The sequence below is a fragment of the Cottoperca gobio genome, chromosome 7 (assembly GCF_900634415.1).
Source record: "Cottoperca gobio chromosome 7, fCotGob3.1, whole genome shotgun sequence".
NCBI lineage: Eukaryota > Metazoa > Chordata > Actinopteri > Perciformes > Bovichtidae > Cottoperca > Cottoperca gobio.
Genome location: NC_041361.1, coordinates 2619929 through 2634067, shown reverse-complemented (window position 1 = coordinate 2634067; position 14139 = coordinate 2619929). Strand labels below are relative to the sequence as shown.

Sequence of the window (14139 nt, the reverse complement as noted above, 5' to 3'; positions counted from 1 at the left end):
ACAAAAGAAAAGCAAAATACAAACACATGGCCTATTTAATCCAAGATTTGAACTGTACAATGTCATATAAAATAAATAAACAATACAATTGTTGTGTAATACGTGATAGGCATAAGGTCTCTTCATTGGTATGCAGGATTTAAAAAACGTTTTAAATATAGGCCTACAGGTAAAACACTATAATAGCCTATACATTAGGAAGGATAAGGCAACAAGCTAGCCTAATGTAAAAAAGAGTTATTTGGTCTTTGTTCACTGTTCTTTAACTTGTGTGTGGTTACTGATAAAGTTTTTTCTTTCAGACTTTACTGCCACTAGGGGGGAGGGTGTGAGAGTGTCTTATTCATGAATGTACACTGAAGTCTACTGAATATCCTCATTGATTGTACGATGTATGGCTTTAAGATAGCATCAATGCCTGGTGTCTCTTTGGCAGGGTGGAGGAGGGGCTTTTATTCCACTTCACATCAACCAGTGGGTGTGATGATCTTCATGTCATATAAATCAATGTATTCTTCTTATTTTGTGTCTATACAACCTAAATAGTGACTTTCCATTATCCCTATCATAATTTAGTTATATCCTTAGAATTATTATATATAGTATTATAAGTAATTTAAGATCAAACCTATACATTTGCATTGGCTTTATCAGAAGTATGTTTAGCTAATTGCAAATCAAATGTAATATAAAACTGACCTGCTTTGAGTTATTTGACGCATTTTTTTTTATATAAATGGGAAGAAGCAGACATTTCTTGTGAAGAACCTGCTTCTGCAAAAAAACTAAACAAAAAAAACTCCTCATGTAACTGTGAAAAGTTTGAGGCACCCCTCCCCCACCTCCACATGGTAGCTGATGCATGACGTTAGAGCGTGGAAGGAGGGCTATACTTTTAGGTAGGTTCAATGCAGCACTACACTACATATGAAACAGTGTTGCTGTGTAGCCTGTGGCTCTAATCTGCATAAGGAACTAACTCTGTGGCATTTTACATATATTAAAGTAGCATCATACAGGCTAACCCCAAAGTCAGTGAACTAAACACAGTAAGACAAATCAGGAATGTATAGTGTAATGGTAACCTGGGTGATTAAAGATAAATATGACAGTGATTAAATATCCAAGATCATACATGTTCAAGTAGTTGTGACAACAACAACAACAAAAGCCAGTTATACACATGTATGCATTTGTTTTTATTTTTACTCGCGTGTATTAACATTTTAATCATTTATTCGCGACCACGTGACTGTGCTATGGGTTTTTTGGGGTTGCCGTGCACGCGCTCCATCTTCCCCTTGAGAGAGTCGTTGGAGAGAGAGCGAGCGAGAGAGCGCGCGCGTCAGAACTCAACAGCTGCACACAGTGAGGACTCGCCAAGTAGAACAAATATGATTCACATTCAAACAATTCAATAGGTGAGCTGTCCACCTCCAGAAACAAGGCGTGTGTGTGTGTGTGAAATGAAGAAGCAACACACACTATGTGTCGCTCACAACGTGAATTGAGTCGCTCGTAGTATCAGTGTCATTAATAATCCGGAAATTCTCAGTTGGTAGGTATTGTTTGGTGAGTTTCTACAGTTTGGTCGAGGACAACAGAAAGTGTTAGTTTGCTAACGTTAGTTTAACGGTAGCGTTATTTAAGTTAACTTTACCGGGTGTGTGTGTGTGTGTGTTGTTTTTTTTCCAGTTTGTGAAACTTGCCGGTAAACAAATCAATAACGTAAGTACACAATGTATGGTTAATGTCGATGTGTTGTCATGAAATCAACGTTATCGCTCTTTGTAGTTGATGTGTAATGTTAGCTACATGATGGTTGTTTAGAAAGAAATCAGTTAACGCCAGCACCATGACTGAAGTCACCAAAATTCCTCGTGCTCTGCTTATTATGCACACATAGAAATGTAATTAGCCTTTTGAGTTTGGTGACGTTAACGTTAATTTGACAAAGCTGTTGTGTTTGAGCATCCCAACCCCCCCCCCACCTCACCTCACCTCCCTCCCTCGTGAGTAAACTAACGTTAATGATCTTAACGAGGGCTGTGCTTACTTGAATAACAAGGTGGCTAACCTAAAGGCTGCCTCACACAAAGCATGCGCGTGCTTAAAAAAAAAAATCACACTGGGTCATTATCGACGGTTGCACGGGCTCACCTGGGTGAAGTCAAAAGTTCACTAAGGCAAACTTATTATAGCAAAGGTAAGCAAATACTAGTACCATTTGACAGCATTATGTTACAGTATGTTGAGGAGAATAACTGGAAAATGACTAGCAATTTATTAGCATCTACATTGCTCAGTTGTAACACTATATTGTAATAGCGATTCAATGTATTTGGGTTAGTTAAATAGAAGCATTAACATAAACTTTAACAGTCTTCCCTTAAACTTGTATGAGCTTTTGAACTTGCTTGTCCAGTGACTCCACCCTTGTGCAAACTAAAGAGTGATTTTTAATTTCTTCTTCTACTTTTTTTACTCTCTCTCGATCTATGTCTATCTATATATCTATATATCTGTATAAGCAGTTCATTATACATACTGAAAGAGCTACTATGACACAAAACAGAAGGAGGTAGTACCAGCGGTGAGTAAACAAAAGATTATACGCCTGGTGCATACCATATAATTGGCAATGTGTGAGGCAACAAGACAGCTAAGAATCGTAGGCTAGTGTATAACATCAAACGTTTTCATATCTTGGGTGTTTCACTGATGTTAAATGTTGTTTAGATTCAATCAAACTAAGTTCATGTAACATTTTGTCACACTTCCTTTTCGTGTGATCAAGATGGTTTTAAAAGGAGAAGTTAAAGGTTGTGTCCAGAAAAAGGCTAAATATGACTAATGTTTGAATGTAATGGGATTTGAATAGTTCGAACATTTAATAGTGACATGTTTGTTTCATTGAAACAATGAAGCTTACAAATTAATCTTTGTTTTTAACAAAAACATTTAAATGTATGATAGTATGAACCTATACACTATTCAGTTTGTATAAAGTATGCCAAAATCTGCTCACAAACTAAGGTTTATATATACAATAAGGAATAAATACAAAGAAATAGGAAACATAATGCTTTAGAGCAAGAGAAATATTGTGTTACGATTTTATCAATGGTATGTTCAGAGAGGAAATAAGTTGTCTGTGCAGTTGATTGCTAAAAAAGATGCATTTCCTGTTTCAGTATAAGGGAAGGCCATTCTCTGTGTGGTGTGTTTCAGACTTATTTTATCTCAAGTTAAGTAGCAGCTGCCTGATCCTATTGTTGACATCCAGAGCTTAAAGATACCTTTCCTCTTTTTCCAGGTTCCTATTAATCTGGATACTGCGTACATCCTTGTGGTTCCACCTTCAGAGGATAATGCCGACTCACTCGTTGCCACCGTTTGTGGAGAGCCGAGATGGACTTGCCCAAGATATTCTTATTCGTAACACTGCGAGCACCCCGGGGCCTGGCTCCAGCATGACGCCACACACCACCTACTCAGAAAAGGCAGTGTTGCAATCTGGAGGAAGTGTACCACTCTCTTGTATGTTCTGTGATCAGACTTTCACTCACCAGGATGAGCTAGGACCACACGTATTAACGCAGCACCCCACCACTTTCTTTGAACCAGCTGTGCTTAGAGTTGAAGCAGAATTCAGGATCCCAGGAGAGCGACCTCGGCACAAACCGAGCAGCCTCCCTATCGAAGAAGAGGAGGTTCACAGCTGCATTGTGTGCGGCCAGGTGTCACAAGATGCCAATGAGCTGGAGACCCACATGAGGAAGCACAAGGACTACTTTACTTACTGCTGCAACTTCTGCGGACGGCGGTTTCGAGAGCCGTGGTTCCTGAAGAACCACATGAAGATGCACGTAAAACCAGGAGCAAAGAGCAAAACCCAGCAAGACCTGGAGACCCCGGTCACAGTCAATGGCATCGCTCAAGACCCTGTTTCAGAACCCGTCCGCACTGTTTACAAAATGTGCATGGTTTGTGGCTTTTTCTTCCCTGACCTGGAAAGTTTGGCTAAGCATAGTAAAGTGCACAATCGAGAGGCGGAGCCCGGCAGAGATAAAGACGAGGAGAAAATGGATGACACTACTGAATCCCTTACCAAACAGGACACATTTCTTCACAGTCTAAACCTTAGGCCTCACTTTCCAGGAAATAGTTTGCAACACAAGAGATCATCAAAATGGATTCCCCAGCTGGATCCTTTCAACACATATCAGGCCTGGCAACTTGCTACAAAGGGCAAGATAGCAGTTGGTCCTAATAATATTAAAGATATTGGCCAGGAAGCCAGCACAGACAATGAAGAATGCGGCTCTGATAAGGAGGAGTTGAATAATATTTGGTCTGAGGGGCAAGGAGACAAAGCTGCGAAAGAGGTCCTTGGGAGAGATCTCCAATCTCAGCAGCAGACCGTAGTAGAGAACGCCGTACCGCAGCGCAGGTCTCTAATGCAAAAAGATAAGCACAAAGAAAGGCCAACCACTTGTGAGGAATGTCAGAGAACCTTCAGGACCTACCACCAGTTAGTTCTCCACTCCAGGGTCCACAAGCGTGAGAGAGCAGGTGAAGAGAGTCCAACGTCCTCTGTGGACGGGAAGTTGTCGAGAACGGGCTCATTTGAGCACGCGGAGGAAGGCTGTGAGGAGGGCTTCGAGGAAGCAGCATTGACAGAACACCTGGGTCCAGGTACAGTTAGGGCTCATTACACTCTCATGCTTCACTCATTCTGTCTTAATGGTGATTTAGGAATTGTTCTTCAAACAAAGAACAAAGTGCTCCCTCTGCTGATGGGAGAGATGATAACGCATGTCCTTTTGTGATTTTTGTTTTGTCCTCTTCCTTTCTATGTATTTATTTAATAATATTTATATTTGTGTATATTTTCAAAGGTGAAGATGGTTTTGATCGATCAAAAGTCAGATCAAAAGCATGCAGTTACTGTGGCAAATCATTCCGATCAAGCTATTACCTCACCGTTCACCTGAGGACTCACACAGGTAAAGTCAACACATTTGGTCTGAATCATTAATTTATGAAAATGAGAATGCATATGTGGCTCACACTTTAAACTCTGCTTGTAATTGAGTGTTTGTATCTTTTGTTTGTTTCAGGTGAAAAGCCGTTCAAGTGTGCCTACTGCGACTACGCTGCAGCCCAGAAGACTTCACTGAAATATCACCTGGATCGGCGTCACAAGGACAAACCTTTCGTGGACATTCCCAGCAGACCCGTGCCTTTAGTGCCCCCCCCTAACGATGAAAAACCTGCTCCGAATAGATCCAAACTCTGGGTTCCTGGAGCCAGATCGTGCACCAATGGAACGCAGGAGCACACATTTGAAAGCATAAGCGGCAAGCTTGGAAAACCCCTCGTCCAGATAAATGCTGAGTATGAGAAATTAATTGCTACGTCTGCTTACTCCCCGACTGATGATGTGGTCGTAAAGTGCCCCGTACCTGTTAACCTAAAGATGGAGAGGGAGGAGATAAAAGACGAGAACTCTGAGGCCCCATTAAATCTGTCCTTAAAAGTGTCTCTCTCCATCTCTGCCAGTGCAGAACCCAGAAATGCATCAATTCCAATTTCCTGTGCGTTGTGTGCATATAAAACCATGTACCCAGAGGTTCTGATCATGCACAAAAAGCTCACTCATAAAGACAAGTCAGACGGCACAAAAAAGAATGGATTCGGCAGTTTAAAAGAAAAACGTTATACAGGTTGCCCCCCCGCGCTTGAAGGGAAAGACGTCACCCCACTTCCGATGATTGACCGGCGCCACCCTCGTCGAACCAAGTCCCCACCCCCTCAACCTGCAAAACCACAAGAAAAGACCCCCGTTAACCCACCTCAGGTACCTAAGCGCTCCCCTATCCATGCACCCGTACATGATGTTGTGCAGGAGACACAGCGCTACACACACAACATTGACACACATCCCAGTCAGGAATCTTCCAGGTATACGGAGCTCATGAGGAAATCTAACACGGGCACCAAGTACGCCATGGAGCGACCGGGCCCCCCAGACAGAGTGGGGATTGGTGAGAGGAGTTACCCAGCGAGAAGCGGCGTCTTTTGGCACTCAGACGCTGCCAGGCTGTGCCTGTCGAGCCGATTCGGGAGTCTCCCCCAGATGGATTTCGCTGAACCGTCCAGCAAGAGATTAAAGTACGCGGTACCTACAGGCAGGGAAGCTGACGCCGCTGAGATGCATGGCTTTAGAGGACCAGCAGGCAATGTGTCCAACAGGCTGCTTATCTCTGGGAGAAGTGTGAAAAACGCATCACAAATGCCGGGTCCATCCACAGTTTCTGAGACCATGGGTTCTTTGAAGGCTCCATCTTCAGCCATGGGAGGAGGCTTGGACACTGAGTGGGGCATGATGAACCTCCTGCGCTCCTACTCACCCAATGACCTGGCATCTCTCTATCACAGCACAGCTGGCAACCCCAGTCATGGAGGACTGGCCAACCCAAGAGCAGGTATGCATTAGTTTAGCGGGTTCAGGAGTGGTGCATTTTTTTTTTATTCCTAATTGGCTGCTTTTATATCTGCATATCCTCGCAGTTTGTAGAGATAACATTACAGATTTTTTTCTCAGGCGGCAGAACTGTGCTGTACCAACACTTACCCACTCTGCCCAGCCTTCAGAGGAGAGAGCCTTCAGGCCCTTTCCCTAACCAACGCTATGGGACCACTGACAAAAGTACCTAAAGTGGCACCAAGGTAAAAGGTTGAAGTCCATACAAATAGAGCTTCCTTTTTTTTTCTGATTTTCAAACCCTTTCAAAGACCAGAATCTTTTACCTGGTACTTGATATAAATTCATCAATTCATATTTAAAAATATAAAAAAGTAAAAAAAAAAACAATCTTCTCTAGATTTGAACTTTACAGCTTCCTTATTTTGAAGAACTTCTTGGGAGAAATTTGTTCAAATAAGGATTAAAGAGGGATGGTTCGTGCTCATTACGTTCCCCACATTTAATGCTTTCAATAGAGGCAAACTGTGTTGCATAGACATTTCATGGCTGAGGCCTTTAGTGTACCTTTCTGTTTCTTTTCTTTGAATGAAAAAGTTCAGATCGTCTCTCTTTGAAGATGTAATTCCACTGGTGTGCACTGTGCTATTTGTTTCCATTTAAAACGCTTGCTTAATCCATATTTGACCCACACTAATGTTCACATATCTGTAAGTGTCTATGACATAACAGTAAACTTTGTATGTGGGATAACAACATAAATCTATCTGGAAGCTTTCAGTACCTAAAAAAAGTATCTAAAGTAATGTGTGAAACGTCGCTGCTCTGTTCTCTTACGGTTTATGTACAGGCAGTCATTTAGCACTATTCTGTTTTTCTTTCTTTTCCAAGGCACTGAAGGGTGGGAAGTTTATTAACTTGTTGGTTTACACACAGGCCACAGTTACAAGTCCTGTGTGTGTTGAAGTGGTCTACCTCATGTTGTCAAGCTGTTGTTTTTGTAAAGCTGCTGTAGCCATCATGTCAGCTGAGCCTCTGTACCTAAATGTCTATCGACTACAGACAGATGTCTTGAGTCGTAGTATAACTAGATGGATTTGTATAACTACATGTGTTTGTCAGGCACCACATAAAACACAAACGCATCTGGTGATACAGAACCGCTGCTGCTGAGGCCATGTCGACCTACAGCTCATGATTAACTGTAACGCGACGTGGGTTGTGGAGTTCTTTTGATATGCTTGGTATTTATAAGCCCGGTTTTAAACACAGAACAGATTTTTGTGGTTATTATTTGTCCTTTTGAAATGGCAAATTGCTGTCCTCTGCTTTAGTGGTGCCTTCAATCCATAAGCTGTAAAAAAGAAAATGTACCAAATTTCATGAGTTCTGTTTGTGTGTCAAACGGTGATGCTGTATTATTTGGACTGCACATTTAGTCACTATTCAGGCTTTGCAGAGTCCTGAAAGTGTTTTGTTTAAAGTGGCATGCAGCAGTCGTTTCGAGGCTGGTCTTTAGATGTATGAAGCGGCTATGTTGATTAATAGTTCGATTAATTACACACTGTGAACAAAAAGTCTCAGGTTAACTAATTTACGAGCCGTTTAGTCTATCGTGTAATTTAGTATTTTGCCACTTTGAAAGGCTTGGGTTAAGTTATTTCTTTTTGTTTTGTTTGGTATTCACATTACATGTGTACTTATGTAAAAATGAAAATATTGTTTGAGATTTGTATGACACATTTCAATAATAAAGTGAGGCAAAAGGCTGTGTGTTTTTATTGTTTGTTACTTCACTGATGGACACCTTCAAGCCACTCGGAAGGTGAAGGCAGAATAGCTGCGGGGGCTTTGTGGTGATCACGTACAGGCGCTCTTTGGATCCTACAGGTGGACTGTGCTTATTCCATCTTGGGAAGGCCTCCTTGCATGATGATGATGATGATGATGATGATGATGATGATGATGATGATGATGATGGTGGTGGGGGGAGGGATATGGTTGTAGGGCTGTGCAATGCTTATCTTTCACATGGCAAAATGTCTTTAAAATAACCAACGACCTGTTCACAATACATATTACCATGTTTAATCAAAGCATTTTCATTATGCACAGACGCAGCGGCCTTAACATGCATTCAATGAAACCGTCATTGGTACGATTTGATGTGACAAACCAGGTACAGGTCACATGTATACCTGTAGCTGAAATACCTTTTGAATTTAACGACACAGCCGTTTTATGTGTGGTATCATACCTCTTGTAAATCTAATATGCGTTGAGACTCTACACATCTAAACATTAAGAGTTATTAAGAAAAACACTTAAGAAATAGACTTTAACCTGCTCCACAGGGGACACCCTGCAATCACCGCTTTACTAGAAGACTGCAGACTAATCTGGCCTTGGATCTGATTTGGATAAATCCAGTATTGGATTGTTTTTACACACCCAATCATCCACCTTCTCATTTAACATGTCAGTGGTATCAGTGGACTGTAATATGCATGCTATTGCAGTAACATGCGATTACCATTTCAGAGTAATACTCCAGTGTCTTCAGTCCCTAAGGAGAAACTATTTAGTCCACGTGTGTCAGTCTCACGCCTCCATTACAACACAAAGAAATACTGTTTTAACAATATTCGTTCAAATTGTATGGGAAGAATTGTGATGTATAGTTCCCTTTTCCCATCAGTGACCCAGATTGACAGCTAGAGGGCAGTATTTACAAAGTCTAGATTTGAGCCTTGTCAGATTCTAGTTTCCAAGCCTTGCATGTCCAGTCTGAGCAGCAGACCTACGTACGTATGTAGTCACTTATACGTCTGTATATTGTTGCCAGGGGAGAATTAAGAATTACAGAGTAGTAATGGAAAATACAGGAGAGCGTATTAACCTTGATACTGAGTAGACCTTTAAATACATACATCTGTCTTTAAAAAGTACACTTCTCCACAAAAAGAAAGAAGCTTGTTCCGCTCTCTTTGCTTTGAAGCTTACATACTTAATAAGTGTGCTGCGTCTGTGGCCGCACCCTGATTGGTGATGTCACACAGGTGTTGCCTATCAGCTGTCAAAGGCAACACCTGTGTGCAGTGTTTTTGGATTCAGCGAGCGTAAACTCCTTGAAAAGCTTTCCGAGAGAAGTTCTCTTAACAGCTCCAACAGTCTACCAGACACGAGCACACGATTGTTGAATTCCCCCATATCTGTAAACAGAGACGACCGACAAAACCTATCACGGCTGCGCGTTCTGTAAACAACAAATTGCAAGGGACAATCTTCAGCACATTGAACACTTTAAACTTAGATTTTTTTTCCACCCCTCCTCCCTTTTTGAGTAGACCACATCTGTTTGCTGTCTGTTCCCCTGGGCCAGCACTGTGTAATCTATTGCATTAGCTCACATTAGTGCATATCGCCCATGGGCCTTGGTAATCACAAACGCAAAATGAGCATTTCACTTAGCATCACCCTCATATTCCCCCACACTATGGCAAACTTAGTGCAAAGGCATGGCAGAGAGCGCAAGTCGACAACAGCTTATGACATGCATCCCGTTACTCTCAATCCCCGTGTCCAGAATGCTGCAAGGGCTTTCATGTCAAAAGTCTCTTTAATGGGCAAAGATACACTTTGAATTTTCACTCTGTTTACTTTTTGTTCTCTTTGTTTTTCTCTGTAATTTGGGGGCCTCGAGAAACATAAAGATTTGTGTATTTCTGCCAGATATGTAGCCTGACCTTTACCTACGTCTTTATTCCTCGCAGATGAATGGCACTGCAGGCCTCCCTTTTCATTAAGCTGCATCATTGTGGCGCCTAAAGAAACCTAAAATCATATTTTATTTGACACAGTAATGCAGAAAAAGAGAAAATAGATTACCAACGCATCGAGCATCTCTCGAGCAATCAGAAAACAGATTTTATTTATGTCTTTATTTGCCCACATCTTAATTTTTTTATTCCCCAATACCATGCTTCATTGCCAATTATGCATCTGGATAAGGACAACCTGAGAAAATACCAATGTTTCATGCAAATTCACATGGGGATTTCTTCTCTCTCTCAAAATGCTTTGGCATGAAACACCTGAGGTCTTCACACAGCTCCTTATCACGTTCTTTTTTTTTCATCGCATTAGGTTTTGTGTGATAAGGATTCACACAGCAGCCATTTCCGTGCACAACTCAATACACAAATGGCATGTTATGCTTGCATTGCCATCCATTCATCTGTTCAGTGTGTTTGGTTTTTAGAAGAGGCTGTGGATACATTCATCTGTGACTCTGTTTTAGCAATTCCACCCTCTTTCTCTCCAGTAGTATGTCTATCAAATCTCCTACCTCCCTCCCTCCCTCCCGCCCGTGTAAAATAAACTTCATGTTATTCTCCTTCCCCTTAAGTGCTCTCTCCTCTTATTTTCAATCCTTTCATCACTCATAATTGTTGCCTCCAGATTGTCAACTTGCATGAATTAGCAATTGGGCCAAACAAAGCGGATATGGTCAATTGTTGAATATCCTGTCAGAATTTGAGGAAGAAAGTCTGCTCTGGCTGTGATTGCTCATCATCGTCACCCCATTCCTCTGAGGAAGAGGAGCAATGTAATGGTTCCCACAAAAACAGCCCCTGGCCTAAGGAAAGGGATTTGGGTGTCTGGAGACAACAGGGGCCATATGGAGCGGGCTGAGATAGCAAGGCACATGTACAGAATAATGGATGACGTGTCATGTTTCATGTTGCAGGCAAGCCATCAAGAGACTCGGTTTGGGGAAATCAAAAGGCTCACATACAGCAAAAGCGACTGTTGGACCATTTAGCATTTTTGTTTATTTTTATGTTTGGAGAGTGCTGAACACATTGAAGCCTTGAAGAATGCGTTGCTCTACTTTCGGTGCCTTTGGTCTGTTGAGGTTATCTGTGAGTAAAGACAATGATGGTTCTGATTTGCTATTATTTAGGCTTTTCATAAGACGTCGCAGCAGGCAGCTTTAACAGCATGTACTTGTTTTCAAGTATGAAAAAGGGACAATGAAGTGAAGAGAACTAAGTGTGTAAAATAGATGCAAAGATAACTTGTTTAGATTGAAGATAAGGGCGACTGTTGTATTCTACATGGCTGCATGGATGGCAATGAGGGTCCATCACTTTGGTCCGGACAGAAATATCTCAACAACGATGGATTGTCATGTCATTTTGAAATTCATGGTCCCCATGAGCCTGCTGACTTTGGTGATTCCCTGACATAGATGCTTTGGCTGGGTTCGCAATCGCATACTAACATTCTGCATACTTATGTACTGCATATCACATACTCAATCGGTACAGTATGTACTGCACACTGCCTTAACGATTAGGTTTCACCAGCAGACTCTTCACACTGAAGTAAACTCGAGCAATACGTCTTCTCTGCATCCCATGATTATCCATCAGGGCGCGACAGGTCCGAGCTGTCGTTGAATAAAACTTGTTTAAAGGTTCGATGTGTAAATTATGCCAGAATTCAAACTTTCAACAATTAACTAACAATATCAACAGACTGTGAAGAGGTTACAGTGTTGACGTTCGGTCAAAGACGTCTGTGTGGTGTTGCAGAGATATCTACTGACATTAGCATGCTAGCTGACTAGCGCAGCTACATCCAGTCTTGTAATACCACTTGTTCCTCTAGAGGCGACAGTGAGTCACTGTAGCTCCAGTCTGCCCTCAGTGCAGAGAGAGAAGAAGTACAGCTGCCTGACTCGCTTGTAAATATTACAGCCATGTTCTGTGGCTGTTTTATAGTTTGTTTATTGGATGACATTTTAAGTGGCGGAAACGAGGAAAAACACCCGCACCACTTCGCTTCGTCCTCTCAGCTGCCAGGAGGCTGTTTCTCATGAGAGTATAGCTGTCATCAGCCTTAGCAGTTAGCTTCAGTTCAGCCACAGCACCGGGGAACTGCAGACTCCCTGTTGCTGCCGTTACACACGTCCAGCAGCCCGCTGTGACTGCCGGCGCTGAGACTTGTTCTGGCTGAGCTCAAGTCTCTCCGGCTGCTGACTGTGAGGCCACCTGATGGAGGCGTCTGCCGAGTGCTGGCTTGGCCGACCTCTCTCCTCCCCCGACGGGCTGCTCTCCTGGCTGCGCCGCCACCGGGAAGATGAGATGAATATGCAGGTTGTTTTCTAGTTTCTGCCACTTTGGATTTAGTCCAATAAACAAACATAACATTACACAGACTTCAGACCCCGGTTAACATTAGTGCCGAGTAAACACAGATGGATCAGCTCCACGTGGAGATCATTAGATCTCAGAGTTTCAGCAGTTTGGTCAAATGTTGGTAGTCTTGCCCTGCTGACTGACTGACAGGCATTACACAGGAGTAAATGCAATACACTATATAAAGAATTATATAAATACTACAACTAAAGTAAGAACATTAGAGATTGTATGGACACAGTTTGGAGGTGAAATACTGCCCACTGTTTCTTAGGAGCAGGTGGCACATTGAACCTTTAAAGGCAAGTTAATATTTTAGTGTTAAATATGTTTTCTACATTAAAGTATATACGTGAGCTCCCGTGTTTTTTACTCCTAACTATACGTTTACGTCACTCGCCATTATCCGTAATTATTTAAAGGTAAGCTAACGTCTCATACATCCGGGCATTTTTCACGTACACAGATTCTACACACTTTGCAGTTAGAACACACTGCACACTCAATTTGACATCATAATTATGAATACTATGCGATCTCAAACAAACCCAAAGGCTGTTGTTGAGATAAAAACCCTTCTGTCCAGAGCTCTTCTGCCGGGGGGGCACTGTATACTTAGCCCCCCCCCACACACACACACACATACACACACACTCCCCTCCTATCTGCTCTACCTGCATGTGGAATAAGCCGAGCACCTCACCTCTGTTTTTCTCCCAGTGTCAGAACTGCACTTAAGTGCTGTTTCCGATACCCATGAGTAAGCCCCATAAAAGCTGCCCCATCGCCGCAGCGTTATTGTTTCTTGCGGATGATTGATTGATGGATGAGGGCTGACACTTCAATGAAGCCATTTTCACTGGCATCTCTATCCGATGATGTGCAGCGTATATTTTCCATCCACGCCTCATTGCTCGCCTGTGTCATTCCTGGAACTTCATTTACACCGTGTTCCCTAAAGGACCTTTTTTTTTTTTTGCCCCATCTCCCTTTTTTCTCTCCCTGGCTCCTCTTTTTATCTCCTCTTTTTTCCATGCCATAAAATAATGCTATTTCTTTTCGACTCTGGAGTGGCCCGGAATCATTTGCAGGGAATGATAAAACCAAAGGCATGGAGGGGTTATTTACAGGAAGTGTAACACTGACAGGGTCCCACTGTTCTGCTTTTTTCACTGTCAGACGCCAAGTCCATGCTGAGACAGGGCAGGGCTATGATATACATTTCAAACACATTCGACCTATGCCGCATGCACACACACAATCATTTACTGTTATCTCCATGAGCCAAATAGTGGCTTCCAGCACTGCAGATTGTACCAAGATGTTGTCAAAACCCACCCGAAAAACAAGTTAAAGTATATTAGTTCATTGACAGTGTGATTGAGGTGCCTTCTCTTAGACAATTGCCTGTTTTTGCTCATATGGGGAGCAGATGGTAAGCAG

General features: G+C 42.3%; 1 protein-coding gene across 8 annotated transcripts; it reads left to right on the top strand.

Moving 5' to 3' along the window:
- The first annotated feature begins 1298 nt into the window (after positions 1-1298).
- znf217 (zinc finger protein 217) lies at positions 1299-8259 on the top strand. 8 transcript variants are annotated; one of them, XM_029436594.1, is made up of 7 exons: positions 1301-1421; positions 1696-1728; positions 2535-2593; positions 3317-4698; positions 4902-5009; positions 5124-6491; positions 6611-8259. In XM_029436594.1, the coding sequence occupies exons 4-7, from the start codon at positions 3372-3374 to the stop codon at positions 6721-6723; spliced, it is 2916 nt and encodes a 971-aa protein (XP_029292454.1). In that variant the 5' UTR covers positions 1301-1421; positions 1696-1728; positions 2535-2593; positions 3317-3371; the 3' UTR covers positions 6724-8259. The 8 variants fall into 8 exon arrangements, with proteins under 8 accessions (XP_029292453.1, XP_029292454.1, XP_029292450.1 ...); XM_029436596.1 differs by lacking the exons at positions 1301-1421; positions 2535-2593 and adding an exon at positions 1432-1572 and having other exon boundaries at positions 3317-3540; positions 3628-4698; XM_029436591.1 differs by lacking the exon at positions 1301-1421 and adding an exon at positions 1432-1572.
- The last annotated feature ends 5880 nt before the right edge of the window (positions 8260-14139 follow it).

Bases quoted from the DNA above. Each gene is read 5' to 3' on its own strand.
- znf217 (XM_029436593.1), top strand. From the start codon at position 3,372: ATGCCGACTCACTCGTTGCCACCGTTTGTGGAGAGCCGAGATGGACTT. The intron at 5,010-5,123 runs GTAAAGTCAACA...TGTTTGTTTCAG, and splicing joins TCACCTGAGGACTCACACAG to GTGAAAAGCCGTTCAAGTGT. The intron at 6,492-6,610 runs GTATGCATTAGT...TTTTTTTCTCAG, and splicing joins ACTGGCCAACCCAAGAGCAG to GCGGCAGAACTGTGCTGTAC.